Source organism: Sciurus carolinensis, chromosome 1 (genome assembly GCF_902686445.1).
Source record: "Sciurus carolinensis chromosome 1, mSciCar1.2, whole genome shotgun sequence".
NCBI lineage: Eukaryota > Metazoa > Chordata > Mammalia > Rodentia > Sciuridae > Sciurus > Sciurus carolinensis.
This window is the reverse complement of record NC_062213.1, coordinates 98,645,980-98,673,421: the sequence shown is the minus strand read 5'-3', so window position 1 is coordinate 98,673,421 and position 27,442 is coordinate 98,645,980. Positions and strand designations below refer to the sequence as shown.

General features: G+C 37.1%; 1 protein-coding gene and 1 non-coding gene across 5 annotated transcripts in view; one reads left to right on the top strand and one right to left on the bottom strand.

The window, feature by feature from the left end:
• Positions 1-26,304, bottom strand: part of Arnt (aryl hydrocarbon receptor nuclear translocator) — a 72,045-nt gene extending 45,741 nt beyond the window's left edge. For 3 of the 4 annotated variants that reach the window (XM_047541749.1, XM_047541755.1, XM_047541764.1), the window contains exon 1: positions 26,107-26,304. In XM_047541749.1, the coding sequence (XP_047397705.1) occupies positions 26,107-26,131 (25 nt within the window). In that variant the 5' untranslated portion in view covers positions 26,132-26,304. The remainder of the gene's footprint in view (positions 1-26,106) is intronic. The other variant, XM_047541739.1, reaches the window with a different exon arrangement.
• Positions 3,010-3,077, top strand: Trnav-uac (transfer RNA valine (anticodon UAC)). Its single transcript has one exon. It is a non-coding gene; the product is annotated as a tRNA-Val (tRNA).
• Positions 26,305-27,442: the final 1,138 nt, after the last annotated feature.

The following is a 27,442-nucleotide window of genomic DNA, read 5'->3' as shown; positions in this document are numbered from 1 at the left end:
GTTCAATCCCCAGTACCACAAAAAAAAAAAAAAAAAAAAAAAAAACCACAAGGGAAATTATAAAAGAAGGAATTCTGGAATATCAGGAGAGAAGAAAGACCACTGTAAGCAAAATTCAGGTAAAATCAATAGTTTTATTTCTTTTGTGTTTTCTAAATTATGTTTAGGTAAAAAATATAACAGTGTGATGTGTTTCTAATATGTAGCCCACATATTTAATTATATATGAGGGATAGGCATATAAACGCAGGTAAGGTTTCTACACTTTACTCAAAATGGTAACATGAAGACACCACTGGATAATGTATAAGATATATATGCATATAGAGATATATAGATATGATATGATGCCTAAAACAATCACTAGAAGCCTGTCCAATTAGGTACACTATAAAACATTACTGGTAAAATGATTAACTTACAGAAAGGCAAGAAAAAAACAGAAACAAAACCCAAGACAAACAGAAAAGAAAAAATAAAAGTAGCAGACTTAAGCTTTCACAAATCAATAATTTTACTCAATGTAAATGATCTAAATATAACAATTAAAAGGTGAAGATAGGCAGAAGCAGAAAATATGACCCAAAAAAACACGCTATTTACAAGAAACTCACTTCAGGGCTGGGAGTATAACTCAGTGATAGAGTACTTGCCTAGCATGTACAAGACCCTAGGTTCAATCCCCAGGAATACAAAAACAAAAACCCCAAGAAACTCACTTTGAATAAATAAGTAAAAAGTAGAAAAAGAGAAAAGATAGAAAAAGATATATCATATACATAATAATCAAAGGAAAGTAGGAGTGGCTATATTAGCAATAATCAGACAAAACAGACTATATAAATCAGATAAAATAGCAAATAAAATTTATTAAAGAGCAACAGATTTTAAAATAATAAGGCAATCCCCCACGAAAACAGCAGCCAGACACAGCGGCACACATGTAATCTCAGCAGCAAGGGAGGCTGAGGCAGGAGAACTTTGAGTTCAAAGCCAGCCTCAGCAACTTAGCAAGGTCCTAAGCGACAAAGCAAGACCCTGTTTCAAAATAAAACATAAAGGGTTAGGGATGTGGCTCAATGGTTAAGCACCTCTAGGTTCAATCCCTGGTACCAAGTACCAAAAAAAAAAAAAAGAAAGAAAGAAAGAAAGAAAAAGAAAAAGAAAACACAGCAATTCTAAATTTGCATGCACTAAACAAAAAAAATTGCAAAATATGTGAAACAAAAACTGACAACTGAAAGGAAAAAACAATCATAGTTGTAGACTTGAAAGTGCCTCTCAACAAATGACAATTAGAAAATCGGCAAAGATGGCTGGGGGGGTTTGTATCCCCAACACCTTTAAAAAAGAGAGAGAGAAGGGCTGGGGTTGTGGCTTAGTAGTAGAGTGCTTTCCTAGCATGTGTGATGCACTGGTTCAATCCTCAGCACTACATAAAAGTAAATAAATAAAATAAAGGTATTATTTCCATCTCCAACTAAAAATATTAAAACAGAGAGAGAGAAGAAAAGAAATCCATAAAGAAATGGAGGAAATCAACATTATCAACCAACAGCGTCTGATTAACATTGATAAAAACATCCCATCCAACAACAGAAGATACACATTCTTGGGCTGGGGAGATAGCTCAGTTGGTAGAGTGCTTGCCTTGCAAGCACAAGGCCCTGGGTTCAATCCCTCATACCATAAGAAAAAAAAAAAAAAAGATACACATTCTTTTCTTTCTTTTTGGGAGTTTTCTGGGATTAAACCCAGGGTGCACTACCACTAAGATACATCCCAAGCCCTTTTTATTTATAATTTTGAGACAGGGTCTCACTAAGTTGCCCAGGCTGGTCTCAAACTTGCAATGGTCCTACCTTAGCCTCCTAAATCCCTGGAATTATAGGCATGTACTACCACACCCAGAGATATAAGTGTCCCTGAAAAATATACCAAGGTAGACCAGATCCAAGGCCATATAACAAATTTCAATAGATATTTAAAAAATTGAAAATATACATCTCACATTATCCAACTACAAGGGAGTTAAACTAAAAATCAGTAACACAGTGGGATAATCTCCACACACTTGGAAACTAAACACACTTAATCAATTTGTCATAGAGGAAGTCTCAAAGGAAATTTTAAAATCACTGAACTAAATGCAGATGAATATACAACATAGCAAAATTTGTAGGACACAACAAAACTCTACTCAGGGAAATTTATAGCACTAAAATGCTTATATTAGAAAAGATAAAATATCAGCAGGGCACTGTAGCACACACCCATAATCCCAGAGACTCTGGAGGCTGAGGTGGGAGGCCAGTCTCAGCGATTTACGGAGACCCTATCTCAAACTTAAAAGAACATAAAGAGATGGGGTGTACCTCAGTGGTAAAGTGTCCTGGGGTTCAATCCCCAGTACCAAGGGGAAAAAAAAGTCAAATCATCTAAGACTCTAAATTCAAGAGCCTAAAAAAAAACAAAATTAACTCAAAGTAAGCAAAAGGAAGGACATAATAAGGCACAGAAGTTAATTAATTTAAAAACAGGAAAACAATGAAAATCAATAACACAGCTAGTTCTTTAAACAGATCAATAACACTGACAAACACCAAGTAAGACAGATTAAAAAAGAAAAGACATAAACTATCAACATTAGGAATGAAAACATTATCATTAAAGACTATGAATACATCAAAGGAATAATAAGGGAATATAAAAATAACATAAATTTGAAATTAGATAAGATGGACCCATTCCTAAAAAAATAAAAATAAAAAACAATAAGAACAACAACAACAAAAAAAAAACTATAACTGACCCCAAACTAAACAGATTATTTTAATGGCCCCATATATGAAGGAAATTGAATTCATAATTTCAAACTCCCAAAAAAGAAATCTTGAGTCCAGATTAATTCACTGAAAATTCTATCACAGTTAAGGAGTGGGACACCTCCCAATTCAATTTATGAAACTAGTAATAACCATATATCAAAACTAGATGAAGGGCTAGGGATATGGCTCAGTTGGTAGAGTGTTTGCCTTACAAGCACAAGGCCCTGGGTTCAATCCCCAGCAGCGCAGGAAAAAAACAACAACAACAACTAGAGGAAGACATTAGGAAAAAAAATTAAAGACCAATATACCTCTTGAATACAGGTATAAAAATATTAACCAAATATTGGCAGATAAAATTCAACAATATACAAAAAAAAAATTACATATGACCAAGAGAAGTTTATTTCAGGGATGCAGACTAGTTCAGTATTTGAAAATTAAGCAAGAGATTAATTTTAAGGAGAGCAAGTGGACTGGGGAGATAGCTCAGCTGGTAAAAGTGCTTGCCTCACAAGCACAAGGCCCTGAGTTCAATCCCCAGTACCACAAAAAAAAAAAAAAAAAAAAAAAAAAAAGGAGAGCAAGTTTGAGACCAGTCTCAGCAATTAGGTATCTACCATATTATCAGGCTAATGAAGAAAAAAAAAAAAAAAAAAAATCACATGATCTAGCCTGTTGCAGTGGCAAAGCCTGTAATCCTAGCTACTCAGGAAGCTGAGGTAGGAGGATCACCAAGTTGAAGGCTATCCTGGGCAACTCAGTGAAAGCCTGTCTCCAAATAAAAACCAAAAAGGGTTGGGGATATATATATATATCTCAGTGGTAGTGTGCCCCTGGATTCAATGTCTACTACTGAAAAAAAAAAAAAAAAAAAAAAAAACCACATAATCACAAAAACGAGTTCATAAAAAGCACACGACAAAACTGAACATCCATTCTCAATTTAAAAACTCTCTGAAAAAAGTAGGGATACAAACACCCGCAGCTGGGGACATAATTGGTTGGTTCTAGCATGCCAGGTCCTGGGTTCAATTCCCAGCATCACCAAAAAAAAAAAAAAAAGATGGGGTGGGGGGTAAACAGGGAAATATCCACACTTTGACAAAATAATCTGTGTGTGTGTGTGTGTGTGTGTGTGTGTGCGCGCGCACACGTGCACGTGGCATGCGCACACTGGGGACCACTGAGTCACAGCCTCAGCCCCTTTTTATTTTTTATTTTGAGACAGGACCTCCAAGTTGCTTAGGGCCTTGCTAAGTTGCTGAGGTTTGTCTCAAACTTGTGATCGTCATACCTCAGCCTCCCATATCACTAGGACTACAGATATGCACCACTGCTCCTGGAGGATAAAATAATCTTTAAAAATATACAGAGAGAAAATATTATATTTATGGTGAAAAATAATGCTTTGTTTTTCACCTAAGACTGAAAAATGCACAAGAATGCCCTATTTCACCACTTATACAAACAGCGTGGGAAGATAAAAGTTCCAGCCAAAGGAAAACTCTAGAAAAGAAAAGGCATACAAATCCAAAAATACCCTGCAAAAGACCCCATCGGAGGATGAAAAGACAAGTTACAGAGACAGAAAACATTTGCAAATCATATATCCACAGAAAACTAATATCCAAGGTATAAAAATAACTCTCAAAACTCAACACTAAAAAAGCAAATGGTTCAATTATAACATGAACAAAAGACATGAAGAGATAATAATGAGAAAAGTGAAGCAGGAGGCACCATAATACCAGACCTTAAATTATACTAGAGTTATGGTTACAAAAACAGCATGGTATTGGCACCAAAACAAACATGAAGACCAACAGAACAGAAGACACAGAAATAAACCCACATAAATACAGTTATCTCACACTAGACAAAGATGCCATAAACATACATTGGAGGAAAGATAGCCTCTTCAACAAATGGTGCTGGGAAAACTGGAAATTCATATGTAGCAGAATGAGATTGAACCCTCCTATCTCTCATCCTGCACAAAACTCAAAGTGGATCACGGACCTAGGCCTTAGACCAGAAACCCTGAGCCTACTAGAAGAAAACGTAGGCCCAAATCTCCATCATTTTGGTTTAGGAATTGACTTCCTCAACAAGACTCCTAAAGCCCAAAAAGTAAAATCAAGAATCAATAAATGGGATAGTATCAAACTAAAAAGATTCTTCAAAGCAAAGGAAATAATCAAGAACATAAACAGAGAGCCTACAGAATGGGAGAAAATCCTTTCTACCTGCACCTCAGATAAAGCATTAATCTCCAGGATATATAAAGAACTCAAAAAACTTTAACATTAAAAAAAAAAAAAAAAAAAAACAATAAATGGGCAAAGGAACTGAACAGGCACTTCACAGAAGAAATACGAATGGTCAACAAATATATGAAAAAATGTTCAACTTCTCTAGTAATTAGAGAAATGTAAATTAAAATTACACTGATGGGCTGTAGCTCAGTGGTAGAGAGATTGCCCAGCATGTGTGGGGCACTGGGTTCAATCCTCAGCACTACAAGTACCAATAAATTGTTGGTAAGGATTTGGAGAAAATGGTACACTCATACATTGCTGGTAGGACTGCAAATCGGTGCAACCATGGAAAGCAGTAAGGGGATTTCACAGAAAATCTGGAATGGAACCACCATTTGACCCAGTTATCCCACTCCCCAGTACATCCCCAAGGGACTTAAAATTAGCATACTACAATTATGCAGTCACACCAATGTTTATAGCAGTTCAATTAACAATAGTTAAGTTATGGAACTAACCTCGGTGCGCTTCAACAGATGACATGATAAAGAAAATGTAATATATCACACAATGGAATATATTACTCAGATATAAAAAAGAATGACTTTATAACTTTTGCCAGTAAATGGATAAATCTGGAAACTATTATGTTTAAGTGAAATAAGCCAATCCCAAAATGCTCTTCTGATATGTGGATGCTAACACAGTAAGTGAGGGGCAGAGGAAAGAACAGAAATTCACTGGATTAGACAAAGGGGAATGAAGGAAGGGCAGGGGATGGGACTAGGAAAGACAGAAGGGATTGAACATAACTTTCCTCTGTTCATATATGAATACAACACCAGTGAAACTCCACATCATGTACAATAGCAAGAATGAGATCCTATTCAGAGTAAGTTATACTCCATGTATGTATAATATGTCAAAATACACTATTGTCATGTATATCTAAGAACAAAAATTTTTTTAAAAGACATGAAGAGATACAACAGAGACATACACAAGATAAATAAGCATGTATAAAAATGGTCAACATTATTAGCCATGTGAATTAAAACCACAAGGAGACACTCTTACACATGGAATGGCTAAAATTAAAAAAAGGTATACAAACAAATATGGGGAAGGATATGAAAAAAGTAGATTACTCACATTGCTAGTGAGAATGTACACTCTAGAAAACAGTTTGATGAACATGCAACTAACAATTGAGTAAGACTAGTCAATGGTCAGCAATCAGAAGTGATGGGCCCCAATTGAGGGATGTTCAAATGCAGAAGCCACACCAGGAGGCTAACCAGTAGAAATATTAATGGGCACCACTAAGGCCTATTTCAAATGTAAAAGACCATGGGGTTCACCTGTTCACCTGGGAACAATGGAAGCTCTTTTGTCCAAGAGAGGCTAGGAAAGTGGAAGGTGAGAATGAACCCAAATGGGAGTTACAAGAAGGATTAAAATTCAGGCTAAAGGACAAACCAATAGCCTTGATACTGTTCAATGCCTGTTTAACATAGATTTTGCTCCATGTTCCACCCCAAAACATATAAGCCCCTAACCCAGCACACAAAAATGGGTTTTTCTGCTACCTGGCCTCCTCCTATTCTCTCCCTTCTCACTTAAATAAATCCTACTTTGTTTATTCTTCCCTTCCGTTATTGTCTGTGGATTTTATTCTTCAAAATTGGTGAAGCAGGGAATTTAATCTCATCTCATTCTGATTTTAATCACTGAGCCACATCCTCAGTCCGTTTTTTTTTTTTTTTTTTTTGAGACAAGTTCTCACCAAGTTCATTAGGACTTCACTAAATTGCTGAGGCTGAGTTTGAATTTGTTATCCTCCTGTCTCAGGCTCCAGGACCACTGGGAGTATAGGCAGGTACAAGGTGACTGGCCCAGGCATTTTTCCTAGGAAAATGGAAGGCCCAACTTTGCACAAAACCGTGTACACAGGGGCTAGGGTTGTGGTTCAGTGGTAGAATGCTTGCCTAGCATGTGTGAGGCACTGGGTTCAAACCTCAGCACCACATAAAAATAAATAAATAAAAAGATATTGTGTCCATCTACAACTAAAAGTATTTTTTTAAAAAACTGTACACAGAAGTTCATAGTAGTTTTATTCATAATAGCCAAAAACTGATTTTTTTAAAAATACAGGTATCTTTCAACAGAGGAACGGTTAAACAAACTGACATATCATTATTACCACTGAATACTACTTAGCAATGAAAAGAACTATTGATATACACAACAATCTGGGTAAATCTCCAGAGAAATCATGCTTAATGAAACAGGCCAATCACAAAAGATTACATACTGTATGATTACGTTTATAAAACATTGGGTTTTTTTTGTACTGGAAACTGAACATAGGATACTGTGAGTACTAACCAAATGCTCTACTACTGTACTACATGCCCCATCCCTTTAGAACATTCTTAAAGGGATAAACTACAGAAATGGACAGCTGAGTTTGGTGGTACACACCTGTTATTACCAGCAACTTGGGAGGTTGAGGCAAGAGGATCACAAGTTCAAGACTAGCCTGGCAGTTTAATGAGACCCTGACTCAAATTTAAAAAAAAATTAAAAACTTAGTGGCAGACAGTCCCTGGGTTCAATTAGAAGGAAGGAAGGAAAAAAGGAAGGAAAAGAAACAGATGCTTGACTGCATGGAGTTAAAAAGGTTGGAGGGGTAGGAAAAAAGTGGGTGGGGCTACCAAAAAAAAAGCACCTTGAAAGATTCTTGTGATAATAAAAAAATTCTGAACCCTGACTATATCAATGTCAAAATCCTAGTTCCCTTCTAATGGATATGGAAAAAGACAAACCCCAAAATAATGTGGCCCAGGGAGAAGGAATTAGAGAGTCACTGTCTTTCCCGGTGACAACACAGGCCGCAGGGAGAAAATTTCCATCAAATATGAAAAGACAGTTTCTGAGCAGAGGCCAAAGCATTGATCCCACCCTAAAGTGCCCACACCCTCCATCTGGCCCAGTAAAGACAGCCCAAACTGACATGCTCATTAGTTGAGTTACCTCTCAGTATAACCTATATAAGCTTGAGCACCCACCCCTTTTGGCCGTTGGTCCAGAGGGACCAGAGGGATGGGTCCATCAAAGGCAGCACTCTGTTCCTGAATAACAGCTGTGCAGAGCTGATCCTTAAAGTTTGCGTCTAGCCCAGTCCTTTTGTGCTAACACCCTCCCCACTGGGGGGAACCACTTAAAAATATAGGGGATCTCTGTATTGTTTTTCATAATACAATTCCAATGATCATCAGAATTTCTTAATTAAAAATATTCAAAAACATTTTTAATGTTATACACTTCATCTTCCTGTTGAATTTAAAAGTCTGTATAAAGTTCTAACAACAAATTCAAAAAAATTTATGAAGTCTGGGCATCGAGGCCCATAACTCTAATCCCAGTTCCTCTGGAGGCTGAGGCAGAAGGATCCCAAGTTTAAGGTCAGCCTTAGCAACTTAGCCTGGCTAAGAACCTTTCTCAAAATAAACAGGGATAAGGATATACCTCAGTGACAATAGCCCTGGGTTCAATTCACAGTACCAAAGGGAAAAAAAATTTCTTTTAAATCATGAGTTATTTCAACTACATTAAATTATTAATTTTGAAAGAACAGTAAATTTATTTATATTGTAAAATTTCTCCATCCAGGAATATGTTGTTTTTCATTTATTCAGATCTTTTCTAGTGTCTTTCAATGCAATTTCATACTTGTCTTCATATAGGGTTTATATTTTTATTTTTTCTACATGTTTTTAGGTATAGTTTTTTTTTTTAATTTTTTTAGTTGTAGATGGACACAATACCTTTATTTTATTCATTCATTTTTATGTGGTGCTGAGAATCAAGCCCAGTGCCTCACACATGTTAGGCAAGCGTCCTCCCACTAAGCCACAACCCCAAACCCTAGTTTTCACTATTATTGTGAATAAGATCACTTTTCCATTTCAACTTCTAACTGGTTACTGCTAGAATAAAAGAAAACTATCAATTTCCACATATTTATATGGTACCTAATAACTTCACTAAATTATCTTACTGGTTCTACAAGTAGTTAGTCAAATCCAGTGAAGCATGCCTGTACTGTAATCCCAGTCACTCATTAGGCAAAAACAGGATGCAAGTTCGAGAACAACCGTAGCAACATAGCAAAACTCCATCTCAAGTAGAAAATAAAGCTGGACACAGTGGATCACAACTGTAATCCCAGAGGCATGGGAAACTGAAGCAGGAGGATCCAGAATTTAAAGCCAGCCTCAGCAACTTAAAGGCCCTAAGCATTCTGCAAAACCTGTCTCAAAATAAAATATAAAAAAAGGACTGGGGGGCTGTGGCTGCAGCTCAGTGGCAGAGTGCTTGCCTAGCATATGTGAGGCACTACGTTCGATCAACATGAAAATAAACAAATAAAATTACTGTATTCTGTCCATTTACAACTATTAAAAAAAAAAACTTTTTTAAATGTTAGAAAAAAAAGGAGGAAGGCTGGGGATGTGGTTCAGTGGTTAAGGACCCTTTTGTTCAATCCCTGGTACCAAAACAATAAATAAATAAAAAATAAAAAGGATTGGGGATGTAACTCAGTGGTAAAGGGCCCCCTGTGCTCAAATCTTGGTGCCAAAAATAAATAACAGTATTTAGCTTATGTAGTTTTATTAGTGTATAAGCACATCCATCTTCAAGGAATTATTTTAACTATCCCTATTCAATATTTACTTATTTTATGTTCTTCTCCTACTGCATTATTGCAAGGGCTCTTATTCTATGGGTCAATTCAGGAGAAAGGAATTCACACCTAAGATGAGGAAAACTATATTTTCATTCATCTGAGATTTTTTTTAATTAATCCTTTATCTTTTTAAAAATTTTTTTAAACTTCTTTTTATTTATTTTTCAATGTGGTACTGATTAACCCAGTGTCTCATATGCGTTAGGCAAGTACTCTACCACTGAGCCACATGCCCAGTCCCTCATCTCTGAGATTTAACATTCAATTACTTATGTAGACAGTAAACCACAGAAGTATTAGCAGTATCTGTAGCTCTTGTCATCAACAGAAGTCAGGTATTTTTATCACATGCAATTATTGCAAATGTCCAGAATTATTGTCATGTTCAACACTACCTCAAAAATATGATAATTAAGCTGGGCATGATGGTGCACACCTGTAATCCCAGTGTCTCAGGAGGTTGAGGCAGGAGGGTCTCAAATTCAAAGTCATCCTAAGCAAAAGCAAGATGCTAAGCAAGTCAGTGAGACCCTACCTCTAAATAAAATACAAACACTGGGCATGTGGCTCAGTGGCTGAGTGCCCCTGAGTTCAATTCTGGGTACCCATTAAAAAGAAAAAAAAGAAAGAAAGAAAAGAAAAGAAAATTATTGGACTTACCATTACATGTTATTTATTACACTACTGCAATTTCATATTTAGACAATTATACTTTAATATAATCTTAAAGGTAACATTATCTACTACCATCTTATGTACTAAATAACATTCATTTTTGGGGAGGGTACCAGGGATTGAACCCAGGGATGCTTTACCACTAAGCCACATCCCTAACCCTTTTTTATGTTTTATTTAGAGACAAGGTCTTGCTCAGTTGCTAAGTGCCTCCCTAAGTTGCTGAAGCTGGCTTTGAACTCCGATCCTCCTTCCTCAACCTCTCAAGTCCCTGGGATCACAAGCATGTGTCACCACGCCCTGCTACACATACTAAATAACATTCTAAGAGTTCAATAGGTGTCTCCAAACTGCCAGAAGGGTTCATAACATACAAAAGATTAACAAATTTGATCTAGGGGTTGGGGTTGTGGCTCAGTGGTAGAGCACTCACCTAACACCTGTGAAGCACTGGGTTTGATCCTGAGCACCACATAAAAATAAATAAATAAAATAAAGGTATTGTGTACATATACAACTAAACAATATTTTTTTAAAAAACTGATCTAGGGCTGGGGAGATAGCTCAGTTTGTAGAGTGCTTGCCTTGCAAGCATAAGGCCCTAGGTTCGATCCCCAGTACTGCAAAAAAAAAAAGAAAAAGAAAGAAATACTTCTGTAAAACATTTGTTAACAAAATCATATATTTCGTTTGTTAATGACATTAATACACTCCAGCCCTTTTCATTTTTTAAATTTTCAGACAGGGTCTCTCTAAATCTCTCAGACAGGCCTCAAACATGCATCCTCCTGCCTCAGCCTCCTAAATTACTGGGATTACAGGCGTGTACCACCAACTACTAGCTACCCTGAACCATTTTTAGTTCCCGGAACAACCCAATTGAAAATAGTTATGGGTTGAATGCTGTAAAAATGCATGTTATCCGGAACCTCAGAATGAGTCTTTATTTGGAAATAAGGTCTCTCAAGATGTAATTATTTGGGCTGGGGTTGTGTTACTCAGTGGTAGAGCACTTGCCTAGCATGTGTGAGGCACTGGGTTTGATTCTCAGCACCACATATAAATAAATGAATAAAATAAAGGTCTATCAACATCTAAAAAATATTTTTTAAAAAAAGATGTAATTAGTTAAGCTTGAGATTACAATGGATTGGGGGTTAAGGACTCTAGATCTTTTTTATTTTTTAAGGAAAAAGAAAAAAGAAAAAAAAGGAGATTCAGGTAGAGACAAAGAAATTGGAATGGTTAATCTACAAGCTAGAGAATAGGAAGAGGTTTCTCCTTCAAGGTCTTCAGATAGAACCAGCCTTGCCAACATCTTCATTTCAGATCTTGAGACTCTGGAACTGCAAGAGAATTCCTCCAGTTTGTGTTGTTTTAGCAACCCTGGGAAACTAACACAATAACAATATATGGTTCATTTAATATACTGCTGGATTTGATATGCTAAGATTAGTTCTATTTATTATATTCATTCATTCATTCTGGAGATTAAACCCAGGGCCACTGATGGATTAGCTCCATTAAAATAGGGGAGAAACTTCGTGCGACATTAAGGGCAACATAGTTAAAGAATATTTTTAGTATGTTGAACTCAAGTACCTTCTATAAAAACCACAATTTAGCCAGACACCATGGTGCAAGCCTGTAATCCCAGTGTCTTGGGAGGCTGAAGCATGAGGTTCACAAGTACAAGGTCAGTCTCAGCAACTAAGTAAGGTCCTAAATCAAAATAAAAAGAAAAAGGGCTGGGGATGTAGCTCAATGGTAAAGTACCGCTGGGTTCAATTCCCAGTATCAAACACACACACACACACACACACAATCTGACAGAAATTACAGCAACATATTTTAATCACTCAACATATTCTTCCAAATTTACAAACTTACTTCTAAATATAACTGGTTTTTCTGAGGTCTGGGGTGTTACTTCAGTGGTACAGTGCTTGCTTAGCACATGTGAAGAACTGGGTTAGATCCTCAGCACCACATAAAAATAAATAAATAAAGGTATTATGTCAGTCTACAACTAAAAGAAAAACTGCTTTTCTGAAACAGGAAAAACAATGTAAGTCACTGAAAACACCTAAGAGGAAAATAGGAATGATAAAAGAAGCATTACAAAACAGATAATAAAATGTTCAAAAAGAAATGAAGAAAACAATGATTCATGATATGCCTAATTTGTGTAACAAATGAACCACTTAGGATTTTTTTTTCAAATTTTATTTTTAAAAATCTAGCTTCATTATTGGACATGGTGGCACACACCTATAATCCCAGCAACTCAGGAGGCTGAGGCAAGAGAATTGCAAGTTTGAAGCCAGTCTTAGCAATTTAGCAAGGCCCTAAGCAACTTTGTGAGACCCTTTCTTAAAATTTAAAAAGTAAAAAGGGCCGAGGATGTAGCTCAGTAGTTAAGCACCGTAGGTTCAATCCTAGTATGAAAAAAAATTTCCTCCAAATTATAATACACTGTACCAAACCCTGAACACAAAACACATCTTTAATACAAGAGTCAAGTGTATATAATTATCTTTTGTATATAATTCACTTTAATACTGGATAGAGAGTATTTAAAAGGCTGGGGATGTAGCTCAGCCTAGCATGCCCTGGGTTTGATCTACAGCACCAGGAGCAGCACACTGAAATGCCAATATTAAAATAGCAATATGTCTGTAATTTTGTATATGTGGGGTTTTTTGTTTTTTTCTTTTTCTGCAGTGCTGAGATCCAACAAACCTGGGTCTTGCAAACACTACTGCTGAGATACATCCCCCAAAGTAATAAGGCATTGCAAAGCTACAATCATCAAAACAGTATGGTGCTGGGCCCAGTGGCACACACCTGTAATCCCAGTGGCTAGGGAGGTAAGACAAGAGGATCCTGAGTTCAAAGCCAGCCTCAGCAAACGTAAGATACTAAGCAACTCAGTGAGACACTGTGTCTAAATTAAATACAAAATAGGGCTGGGATGTGGCTTAGTGGTCAAGTGCCCTTGAATTTAATCCCTGGTACCAAAAACAAACAAACAAACAAAAACCAGTATAACAGTATGGTCCTCACATAAAGACAAATACACAGATCAACAGAATAGAACACAGCAAAGAAAGGAGTCTTGGGGGGTGGGGGAACACCTCACAGATATGGTCAATGAATTCTCAACAAGAGTGCCAAAATCATTCAGTGAGGAAAGACCAGTCTTTTCAACAAGGTGTTGAGAAAATCAGATAGCTACATGCAAAAGAATGAAGTTGGACCTTACCCTACTCCATATAATAAAGTTGAATCAAAATGGATCAAATACCTAAAGGTAGGGGCTAAAACTATGAAATTCTGAGAAGAAAATACAGAGGGATATTGGATTTGGCAAAGAATTCTTAGAAATGGTATCAAAAACCCAAGTAGGGCTGGCCTGAGGTGGTTGTGGCTCAGTGGTACAGCGCCTTTCTAGTATGTACTGCGGAGTTCAATTCTCAGCACCGCATATAAATAAACGAATAAAATGAAAGTCCATCAACAACTAGAGATATGTTAAAAAATTTTTAAAAACAAAGTAACAGGGCTGGGGATGAATGGATAGAAAGAATGCGGTCTATAAATACAATGGAATATCATTCAACCTCAAAAAGGAAGTTCTGACACATACACAACATAGATGAACCTTAAAAGACATTATGCTAAATGAAATAAACCAGTTACTGAAGGACAAACACTGTATAATTTAATTTATATGAGGTACCTACATCATTCATACTCCTAAAACAGAAAACACAATAGTGGTTGCCGAGATTAGGTAAAGGGAGAATGGGGAGTTACTATTTAATGGGTATGTAGTTTCGGTTTTCTGAGATGAAGAAAGACCAGGAGGTAAATGGTGACAATGGCTGTTTAGATATATAAATGTATTCAATGTCATCAAATTATATACTTTAAAATGGTTAGGATGATAAACTTAATTATGTATTTTTCTGCTATAAAAATTTTTAAATATATATACACACACACACACACACACACACACACATATCAGGCATAGTGGGCACACATGGAATCACAGCTACTCAAGAGGTTGAGGCAGGAGACAAGGTTAGCCTCAGCAACTTAGTGAAACTCTATCTCAAAAAAATAAAAAGGACTAAGGACATAGCTCAATGGTAGAGCACTTGCCTCCCATGCACATGGCCCTGTGTTCAATCCATAATACAGGGGGTGGAATATACACATACACACACACACAAAGCAGGTGTGGTGGCATGCACTTATAAACTCAGCTACTCAGAAGGCAAAGGAAGGAGGACTGAAGTTTAAGTCTACCCTGGAGCAACACAGCAAGACTGCATCTTTAAAAACAAAATAAAACAAAAACAAAATTTCCAAGTTGTTTTATATTAATGAGATAGAAGGTTAACCACTATATATATGACCATGGCAAAAACAAGTTACAGTTGGGTACAGTGGCACGTGGCAAATGTCTGTAATCCTAGCAACTTGGGATGCTTCAGGCAGGAGAATCCCAAGTTTGAGGCCAGTCTGACAAACAGCAAGACCCTGTCTCAAATTAAAAAATAGAGTACTGAGGCTATAGCTAAATGGTAAAGCAGCAAAACAAAAACAAATTACAGAAAACTATATTAATATGATTCTTTTTAAAAATTTTTTAGTTATTGATGAACCTTTATTTTATTCAATTATTTATATGCAGTGCTGAGAATAGAACCCAGTGCTTCATATATGCAAGCCAAGTGCTCCACCATTGAGTCACAACCCAATTCCTTTAATATATTATATTCAAAACCAAAGTCTAGAAGGTCTCAAACCTACTATGCCTACTATGTTACGGGCCCTGGAATAAATCAATAGACAGAATAGACAAAAATCCTAACCTTTATAAATCTGTTAATGGTGACAAGATTTAAATGCAAATTATAGGAGGGAGACAAATTAGGCTCATAAAAATTAAGCAATAAAGGTCAACATGAGAATGGCAAGATGAAAAGATAAAGGTACTTCTAAAATAAACTTATTTATTAATTCATCTGTTCATTACTACTGGGGATTGAACCCAGGGGCACCTCACCACTGAGCTACACCCCCAGTCTTTTTATTTTTTTATTTTGAGACATGGTCTTGCAACTTGCTGAAGTTGGTTGCAAATTGCAATTCTCGTGCCTCAGCCTCCCAAGGCATTTGTATTACAGGCATGCACCATCATGCGTGACTAAAATTTTAAACTATGTGATTTCTGAGTAAGATAGTGGATTAAATACATGCACCTACTTTTACTCCCTCTTCTCCTCACACACTCAACAAATATATATATATATATATGTATATATGTATGTGTATATATATATATATATATATCTCCTTTATAAAGATAACCACAAGGATGGAAAGAATAGAAGAGCAGTTAAGTTGGAAACTAGATATCAAATGGCACATTGATCTAAATTCTAAACCAATAAGGGAAAAGGCAGAAAATCAACATAATTTACACTATGGAATTCCCTAAAGCCTCAGGAACTCGTGGCTCCAGGTACCAGTGGGTTTGCAGGGCAATGAGAATGAAAGCTAAAAGGACAACTAGTCAAAGTGTTCAAGAGAGATGTGGATTCTGATCCTATTCTCCCTTCTTTCTGGCCTAAACAAGTGCCCCTTCCTCACTGTTTCAAAAGATTTTTTACTTCCCACCCAGTAGAAACCAAAGATTTGGTCTGGGAAAAACCAGGCAAAGGTAAAAAGTGATAGTTCCACAGTAAAAAGAGAGAAACTAATATTAATGGATACATATTGAATGTTTCACTTTTCTTCGCTGTACAGACTCTTTTCTATTACATGTTTTCACTTTCTTGGTCTCCTTTCTCTTACTAACAGCATATCCTCTACAAGGTTCCTAAGAAAGGATATAAGGGAGACCTTGAATATATAAAAACAGCTTTCTTTTAGTTTATTACTGAATAGTGTGTCTAGGAATGAAATTCTAAGTTGGAAATTATTTTACCTTCAGGATTTTGAAAACATTGTACCATTGTCTTCTACTTTCTAGTGTTAACTACCAAGAATACCAAGTTAATTCCTGATTCTATTTTGTATTGTTATTGTTGAATTATGTGTATGTACTTAAATTTCAGCATAATGTGCTTGATGTGGGTGTGGTTTCGTCCACTGGTCTGGCCCCTTCCACCTAGAAATTCATGTCCTTCATTTCTGGGATATTTTATTTAAATGAAAGCAAAAAGTCCTGTAAAAAGAAATAAAAATGAGCCAGGTGTGCAGTGACACATGTCTGTAATTCCAGTGACCAGGAGGCTATGGCAAGAGGATCTCAAATTCTAGAACAGCCTTAGCAACTTAGTGAGGCTCTAAGCAACTTAATAAGACCCTGCCTCAAAATGAAAAATAAAAAGAGCTGGGGATATAGCACAGTGGCAAAATATCCCTGGATTCAATCCCCAGGAACTCCCTAAAAAAGGTTGGAGGGTAGCTCAGTTGCCTAGCATGCACAAGACCCTGGGTTTGATATCCACTACCACATACCAAAAAAAAAAAAAAAAAAAAAAAAATTAAAATGGGGAGAAGGGGAAATGAGAAGGAATATAGAGGACGGCTATGTTTTGTTAACAAACCTATAAAACTACTTAAATCTTTACATATATGCACATATGATTTTTGATTAAAATAACTTTAAACTTGGGTTGGGGGTGTGGTTCAGTGGTAGAACACTTGTCTAGAATGTGTAAGACCCTGAGTTAACCCCCAGTACTGAAAAATAAATTTTTTTTTTTTTTTTTTTTTGCGGTGGTGGGGATCGAACCCAGGGCCTTGTGCACGCAAGGCAAGCACCCTACCAACTGTACTATCTCCCCAGCCCTGAAAAATAATTTTTAAACTAATGTATATGTGGTATCAACCAAGATGAACACATAAAAAGTAGAAATTATTTAAAAACACATTTAATTGTTCAGTTTGTGCAATTAGAAAATGTGTGCTTGTCATGAAAGATACAGAAAAGTTGGAAAGGCAGAGGTTTAAAGGAAATATTGATGAGGAACTATGTAGTACATTAAACATTCAAACAGAGATGTGATTTTTAAATATTCTTTAATTTTTTTTAGTTGTAGATGGACACAATACCTTTATCTTATTTATTTTTATGTGGTGTTGAGGATCAAACCAAGTGACTCACACAAGCTAGGCAAGCGTTCTACCACTGAGCCACAACCCCAGTCCAGAAATGTGTTTTAAATAGATAAAAATATAGAAAAGTAAACGCTGAACAAGGTAGGAAGGCAAGCATCAGTTAAAAAGGCAGGTAATAGCTGGGTACAGTGGCACATGTCTATATCCCAGTGGATCGGGAGGCTAAGGCAGGAGGATCAACAAGTTCAAAGTCAGCCTTAGGAACTTAACAAGGCTCTAACAAGGGAGCACTTGTCTCAAAAAAAAAAAAAAAAAAAAAAATACACACACACACACACACATATATATATATATGGAATCCTTCTCTGAGTTCTTGTACTGCATAATTGTACTGTTTTGATGAACTGCTTTTTGAAACACACACACACACACATATATATATAGGTATATATATATATATATATATATATCATGTATATACGTATAAAGGGTTGTGGCTCTAATTCAGTGGTTAAGCGTCCGGGGTTCAATCCCTGCTACAAAAAAAAAAAAAAAAAAAAAAAAAAGGCAGGTAGGTAAGCAAATAGGTAGAAATGAAGGAAGTTCTCTGGCTTACTATCTAGTTAGGAGTTCTAATCCCAGAACTGAAAGAATAACAGAAGCATACTGAACAAAAAAAGAAAATGAATAGGTAAAAGGGATAAAAGTAGGGGACAGTCAGTCAGAAAGAACAAGCAATGACATATTTCTTTCTGGTTTCTTTTTGTACCAGGGATTGAGCCCAGGGTGCTTAACCTCTGAGTCATAATCTCAACCCTTTATTTATTTATTGATTTTTTTTTTAAATATTTTTTAGGTGTCAATAGACCTTTAATTAATTAATTAATATGTGGTGTTGAGAATGAAACCCAGTGCCTCACACATGCTAGGTGAGCGCTCTACCACTGAGCCACAACCCCAGCCCTATTTATTTATATTATAAGACAGGGCCTTGCTAAATTGCTGAAGCTGGCTCTGAACTTGCAATCCCCTTGCCTCAGACTCCTAGGCTGCTGGGATTACAGGCAAGTGTCACCACACCTGGCAAAGCAGTGTTTCTAAAATCAAGTTTCAAAAAGCAGTTCATCAAAACAGTACAATTATGCAGTACAAGAACTCAGAGAAGGATTCCAATATAAAACTTAAAAGTTACTGAAAGAGCTGAAACACAGAACTAGGAGAAAATATAGGAAGTTACACAAAAGATTTTAGGAAACTGCACACTCTTTCAGCTCCTGTTCAGCACCCTGCACTCACTTTTCCATCCCAACTAATGCTGCGCCCTACAGGTTGCCTGTTGTGATATTTCACCTTCTTCATCTACTAAATACAGGATACTGGGCCAGGATGTAGCTCAGCAGTGGCATGGAACCTGGGTTTGAATTCCCAGTACCAAAAAAAAAAAAAGTAATATCCCGCCCTCCATTGTAGTACATCTCAGTGGTAATGATACCAAGACACAATGAAAAAAGTTTTGTAAACTTAGCAATTAAGAAGGCTGACTATGCTGGAGGAAGTGAGATTACGCCTGTAAAATCCAGTCACTTTGGAGGCTGAAGCAGGAGGATCTCAAGTTTGAGGTCAGCCTCAGCAACTTTGCAAAATCCCATCTCAAAAAATAAAATGGACTAGGGATATAACTCAGTTGTAAAGCACTGGATTCAATCCTCAGTAACCCCACCCCCCAAAAGAGTAAATGAGACCATACATTTGAGGATTGAAATAGATAATACATTTAGAACACCTACCATACTATTAATACACTTTAGCAACTATTATAAAAGTATTATAAGTGAATTCTTGATGTCAATGGCTTAATCAGTGTTGTTCAAAAGGTATTTTCATATTAACATAAGGAATAAATCACCAATGCTGGGTTTTACATTCATTCATTTATTCAACAAACATGTATTGAACTCCAGTCCTATGTATTAGGCATTACTGTAAAAACTGGCATACTATTGTGAACATGGAAAGCAAAAGTGCTCTCATAAAACATATTTTAATTACATTATTGAACCATAAAATTTACTTTGTCCATTCTAACTATGGTGAAAATGTGTAGGGAAAATACAAAAGAAAAAAAGGAAGAAATGAGACATAAATTTAGAAAATTTATCTGAAAAGATGGAGATTGTTTCTAATGTACAGACTAAATAAAAAATGGGAAAGTGTACTCTGGCATATAGAAGAAATTAATAAAGGTTTAATAAATGTGCCATTCCTTCCTTTGGGTTTGTTTTCTTATGAATGAAGGAAATGTCTTGTTTGACAACTATCCTGTTTCCAATTCAAACACTGGAACATTTGCTAATGCTTACTTACTAATATCACATGGTATGAGGCAGCATTCTTAAAAACAGATGGAGTGGGCTGGGGATGGGGCTGGGGTTCAATGGTACAGTGCTCACCTAGCATGTGCGAGGCACTGGGTTCCATCCTCAGCACCACATAAAAATAAACAAAATAAAGGTATCATGTCCATCTACAACAACAACAACAACAAAAAAATAGATGTTCCTACAAATAGGTGTGTGTTTTCAGAAGGGTCTTAAATGTGTTCTTTAATTGTTACATTCCAAATGAAATAAACTATATAACCACAGAAACAAGGGACAGACTTGTTACTCTTGTACCCCTTTACAAGACTGTAACACTACAGAATAAACATTTAAAATAAATCTGTGACTATTCTGGGGGAAAAAAGATGGCTCCAAAGATAGTTTCCACAATGGAGGATTTGAATTTTATTAGTTTTGGAGTTAAGCAACTTCAAGTTGTTATGACCTAACTCAAGAAAAAAGATTTTTTTCTTTTACTGCACAGGGTGGAACCTGTAATGTACAAAGCTGCTCCCCCTGACCTTTCTGATGCAGCCATTTTCCCCGACTCCGTTGCATTTGTCAATCTGTGAACATCCTAGCTAGCTATTGGTTCATCAGTCAGCTTGGAAGTATCCTTCTCCAATATTGGTCCCCTGTTAGCCCGGCAGAATTCACTTGCTTTACTGTAGCTACCTCTCATCTTTTCTCATCCTTCTGTCTCTCCTCCTCACTTTCTCTATCCACCTGGCTTTCACACTCTAGCGTGCACCCTTTCTCATTCTCTTTCTTTTCCTCTCATTTTCTTTCTTACCCTGCAGGGAGACACTGTTTGCTTAATAAACTCCCTTATGTGATTTCCCTGTCCGGCGTGGTTTCCATGGGATTCCTTATAGAACCCAGGGTCTTATACATGCTAGGTAAGTCTTCAATCACTGAACTACATTCCCAGCAGGTTTCATTTTCCTAAGTATTGCAATTTAGTTTTTGAAGACCAACCACCACTTGGCATGTGGAAATTCTTATTATTACTGTCTTTGAAGAAAGTCATCCATACAGAACACATAGGATGTGGGAGCAATCTGGCTGTGACATATGTCACCCCATTGATCCCCAGGCTTGATTTAGTTGATCTGACTGGGCAAGTGGGTGGGTGTTCCCTTCCTCCCTCACCACTCTATGTGCTTCCCTCTTAAAGCTGCCCGCTCAGTCAAAGAGGACAACTTTCCCTGATAGAGGAGGACTGTTCTTCAGTCAACTACTATACAACTAGCTGCCCTCCCCATTAGAACCTCCAAACAAGCTCCCAAGGTCCACAGAGAACACAAAACATTTTCTTAAAATACCCATAAAACAACATATTATTGTCATCTCTTTTAACTATTTGAATGGGGGGGGGGGGGTTAGCATGCCAAAACTAAGCTGAGACCACTATTTTCAAAGCAACGAAGAAACTAAAGTTCCAAGAATGCAGAAATACCTACTTCTTAATTTCTAAGAACATACAGTATATTCAGGATGGTGCCACCAATCTACTGCATAAAAAGTAGGCAGATTGGGGTTCTTTTTCAAAAATGTTAATTGTACTTCAATTGCTGAATTAGTAAAATACACTTAATGAGTTTTTGAAAGTTCTTTGCATTTAATATATTTTTAAGTTTGGATTTTTTGTTTGTTTGGGCAGTACTAGGGATTGAACCCAAGGCTTCACAGCTTCACACAAGCTAGGCAGTGCTCTACCCCTGGGCTACATCCCCAATACTCCTAAAAAGTATCTTGACATCTTAATTTTATGCTGCCTGAATTTCTATTTTTCTATATCTGAAAAAAGCAAATAAAGGTAATGGATACTTTTAAAACTAGTGGTTAGAGTGCTCTAACCTAGCATGTCTGAGGCACTGGATTCGAGTCTCAGCACCACACAGAAAGGTATTGTGTCCATCTACAACTAAAATCTTTTTAAAAACTACAATTATAGAGGTGAAATTACACTAAAAGAACATTTTTTCCCTAAATGTCAACCTTACAAACCCAAACTGCATTCTTCCTTTTGCTTTCTATATTATATTTTCCATCCACAATAAATTGTGAATAGAACATAAAGATTTTTCTGCTAATGAGAACACCAGAAATCGAGAGGAAAAACCTACTTACTATAAACTAGTTCACATCTCATGTTTGAATATTGAATTGTAAATCAAATCAAAACCTAATACTTTCCCAACTAGTCCGTAAGTGCACTACAAATTAAATACCCAATTTAAAAAGCATTCCTCAAATCAGACATAACTTTCCCATGTTCAAATATGAATACACAACCAGCGTTAACTCCACATCACGTACAACAACAAGAATGGGAAGTCATACTCCATGTATGTATAATGTCAAAATACACTCAACTGTCATGTATAACTAAAAAGAACAATTAAAAAATTTTAAAAGTGGGGCTGGAGGTGTGGCTCAGGGTAGAGCGCTTGCCTAGCATGTGTGAGGCACTGGGTCGATTCTCAGCATCACATATAAATAAATTAAATAAAGGTTCATTGACAACTAAAAAAATACATTTTTAAGAAAATTTTAAAAATTAAAGTAACATTTAAAAAAATTTTTTTAAATAAGTGTTCCTCAAAATTATTAGCAATCCATACACAAAAAAGACTACCTGCCACTGGTAAGGAGAATTAATGAAAAATAATAAAGTATGAAGAATTATCAATTTATACAGAAAAAAAAGTCATCATTATCTTAAAACTATCACTTCAACACAACACAGAGACTACAAAACATCTTATTATTATGATTTAGGCCCATATTGAGATGAAGAACTAGGTCCCTTGAAGACTGCCACAAGCAGTCTTTCAATCAGAATAAGTGGGTTGAGGATGTGGCTCAGTGGTTGAGCATTTGCCTATTATGCACAAAGTCCTGGGTTCAATTTCCAGCACTTTAATAAATCAGAATAAGTACAATTAACATGATCAAGTGTTGTTATTAACCCTAATTAAAGAATAACAAATAAAGCTTAAGAGAGAAAAGAGAATTCTTTTTTGGAGGGGGCCTGGGGATACCAGGGATTGAACTCGGGCACTGGACCACTGAGTCACATCCCCAGCCCTATTTTGTATCTTATTTAGAGAAAGGGTCTCACTTAGTTGCTTAGCACTTTGCTTTTGCTGAGGCTGGCCTTGAACTCAATCCTCCAAGTTGCTGGGATTACAGGCACCACCATACTCGGCTGAAAAGTGAATTTTTTTAAAAAGTCTTTTGAGCTGGGCACAGTAGTGCACGCCTATAATCCCAGCGGTTCAGGAGTCTGAGACAGGAGGATGGCAAGTTTAAGAGCAGCCTCAGCAAAAGTGAGGTGCTAAACAACTCAGTGAGATCCTGTCTCTAAATAAAATGCAAAATAGGACCGGGGATATGGCTCAGTGGTCCAGGGCCCCTGAGTTCAATCCTCGGTACCCCCCAAAAAAGAAGTCTTTTGAAAACATATAAAACAGAACTAACAAGAACCATAGGGAAACAACTAGTACTCAACTCCAGCAAAAACGCAAAGTATAAAAAAATAAAGGTATTAGGTCCATGTACAACTAAAAATATTTTAAATATTAAAAAAAAAATAGGTATGATGTCCTACTCCCTAAAATGGTTCTAAGAAAAGAAGGAATGACAATGCAGCAAAGGATTCTAACCAGAAAATAATTTACTTTCTTTTCACTGAGCACAGCACACTTCTTCTACCCTATGTCCCTCCATTCATGGATCTCATTTTCCAAAATTCAACAGGCTACTAAAGAAGTCCACAACACATTCATGATCTCCACCTTTTGACAGAAGGGGGAAAAGGGAAAAATGAAAAAAAAAAAAAAAAAAAAACATTTTCTGATTTAATTATCATGTATTGAACATGGAACTGATAACTTAGAAGAGATGGAAGAATTTTTTTAACATCAAAAGAGACATCTAGGGGCCGGGGTTGTAGTTCAGTAGTACAGCGCTGGTCTAGCAGGTGTGAGGCACTAGGTTCCATCCTCAGCACCACATAAAAATAAATAAATAAAATAAAGGTAATATGTCCACCTACAACTAAAAAAAAAATTAATTTTTAAAAAGAGACATCTAAAAATTGCAGAAAAAAGCAAAGAATAAATAAAACCATGTTTCATTAATAAGAGTCCTGAACCTAAAAAATGTTTTGTGATAAGAGACTGAAGCTGCTATTGATCAGTTAATGAAAATACCATCAAAGAGACTGTCATTCTTGTGTGTGTTGTTTAAAAAACAAAACAAGGGTCTGAGGTTGTGGTTCAGTGGTAGACCACCTGCCTAGCATGTGTGAGGCACTGAGTTCCATTCTCACCACCACATATAAATAAAAGAATAAAAATAAAGGTCTATCAACATCTAAAAATTCTTTTAAATATTTAAAATAAATAAATAACCAAACAAAATAAACCAACCACACCCACACAGCTGGAAAAAAGCTTCTGACATATGCACTAATACTTGTTTACCCAGGCCACTTAATAAGAGAAATACTTTGCAATTTGACTAGGTTATATAAGGATTTTGCAATGTGTAATCAGTTTGAAATCTTGTTTATTTGCTCCCTAGTTCACAGATAAGTTATTTCACTCCAAGGTCAGATTTTCCCTAACAGCATTTGCCAGTTCTAATAGCTTCATTCCATCACTCAGCACTTTCTTCAACAGAATTTTAGTCATTAATTTTATTGCCCTTTACTGAAAAATTTTTTAAAGATTAAAAAATTAATATTGATGTGTGACATATCAACATCTTTAAAAAGCTCTGTTCCCAGCATTGTGAAAAAGACAGTAAACTTCAGTGTTCCAAATGTTAATATCAAAACCTGGATACTGCAAAATAATACTGCCTTTCAGAGACGTAAAGAAATTCAAATTTCAATTTCAATAGTGGGTGACAGCAAGGAATCCTTCCTCTTCCAAACGCCCCCCCCCCCCTTTTTTTTTTTTTGTAGTACTGGAGATTGAACCCAGGGGCCCTCTACCACTGAGCTCTACCAGTCCTTTCCTTTTTATTTTGAGACAGGGTCTAAGTTGTGAAGCTAACCTGGAACTTGGGATCTTTCTGCCTCTGCTTATGGAGAAATCACACCCTGTCAAAAATAAGGATTTCTGGGAAAGGATGTATTTTACTTTGCAAGAGAATGGCCAAAGTCATCAAAGTAAACTACGCCCCCTAAAATGAAACATTTCCTAGGGAGAAATAACTGTAATATTATGAAAATTGGGATTGGGAGTAAAACTTTGAAGATTTGAACTCTCTAGACCTGCATTACAACCTACTCCATCTCTTAGACATGGCCGGTTACATTTTAATTAATGTTCATTGAGAAATGGCATGGAACTAAACTTTTTCTGAGAGAATGGGAACTGTCTCAACCTCGTTCTAATAAAATTTAAACCTAGAATTCTGTACCAAAGACATGTGCTGAACCCCAACCATTACACAAACCTCTGCCCTCAGCAGCTGAAAACAAAAACTATAGGCCCTCGTAATACTGAAAAAGCAAATTTCAAAATACAGCCGAGGGGGTGGTGGATAAAGCCCAGAATTCCCTGAGTACATATTCAAGAACTTTAAAATTTTTTAAATTAAAACTAAAATCTAAAAGTAACGCCTCAGCTAAACAGCAACGTGCATCAATGTTTACGAATCCAACTACTCTAAAAGTAAACTAAGCCACTCTACCTACAGTTATACGGCACCAGGCAGCTTTAACCCGCACAGGGTTAAAAAAACACATAACAGACCAGACGTCGCCAAAAGAGTGGAGGCCAGCCAGGCTGCTGCCTCAACAGTTTGAGTCAGGGAACCCCCAAGTCCCACTCGCCGGCTCTCTCTGTCCCACTCGTGTACTCCCTGTGCCCCAGGATCGGCCCCTCCCCCACGTCACTCCCCTCCCCCACCGCCCCCTAGTCGCCCCCGTCCGCCCCAGCGCCTTCAGCCCCAGCTACAGCAGCACAGCCCTGGGTGTCCTCAGTTGTCAGCCCCTTCAGCCCCTCCCCCTTTAGAGGAGCCCCAGTCCTCCGTCTCCTCACCAGGGTTAGCAGTCGTCGCCGCCATGGCCTAGATGCCACCGCCGCCGCGCCACCCCCCCCGCCAGTGGGAGGAGCTGCCGCCACCGAGCCCGAGGAGGAAGGGGAGGGAAGGGCCACTCCCCAGAAGCGGCGCCCCCCTGCCGCCACCGCTACCGCGGAACCCAAGATGGCGGATGCAGCAACCCCCACCACCCGGGCCCCTGGGTGGAGAGGCCCCGCCCACGTGATGGGCGGAGTCAGGTTACAGCCAGCCTCCTTGGGAAAACTGACCAATGGAAACGCCAAATTGACTAGGGGGCAGGGCTGGTGACTGCGCCCGCCTGTCCATTGAAGGCAGGGCAAGGAAGAAGTCCATCTGTCTCCCTAGACACACCTTCTCTTTCCGTCAGAGGGAGGTCAGTGACCAGTTGACGTCAGTGAAAAGCAATGAAAATGAGTATTTCACTAAAAACTTTAACTTTGTAGTCTGTTCGACCGGGTGTTCTCCCTGCAGACGATTTATTTTGTAAATCTTCTTTAGGTGTTCTAATATTTCAACTTCACATGGTGACGTCCTGTAGTGAAAAAAAGTTCAATAACTAATTTTTGAATGTCTTCTAATGGATCTGATAAGATAAAATGATCTGGGCACTTCTGATCTGGTAAAGGAGATAGTGACAGCCAAAACCAGAGGCAATGGATGAAGAAGTTATTTTTGACTAAGAGAGATGAGGTGACATCTTTTGGTCAATAATAGGGACAAAGTGACAGGTTTTCAGTAAGGAAGTGATAAGATGATGACTGCATAGATTGATTTTCTAGTAATAGGAAGCATTGAGCACTTTGGATTACTTATGTGTATTTTCTCATCTAATCCCGACAACTACACTATGAGGTCTAGTCTATTATTTTTACTTTGCAGATAAGGAAATAGAAACAAAGAGGTTAAGCAAGGGACATTCAGCGAGTGGTGTGGGAAGTAAAATGAAGACGTCTGAGACTAGAAACATGTTTCACCCATCCCTTTGTTCTGAACTCTACAAATTTAGCACTACAGGGTACTACTACCTTTTCATGTATCTTCACAAATTGTTTAATATGGATTTAATTAGAATTTTAACAAAAATCCTATTATGCGTTCTTATGTGTACTACAAAGATTACATTGATTGATTTATCTCATTTAGCTAAAAGCCAATACATTTTAAATACTTTGCAAATTAGTTACATTTGTTAAAATTTCATTTTCTTTGTTACCATTTTGTTTTTATGCTTCTAATTCACCAAAAAGAAACACATCATCCACTTAGCCAGATTCAGTGGCCCATGCAACTCCAGAGACTGAGGCAGAAGGATGG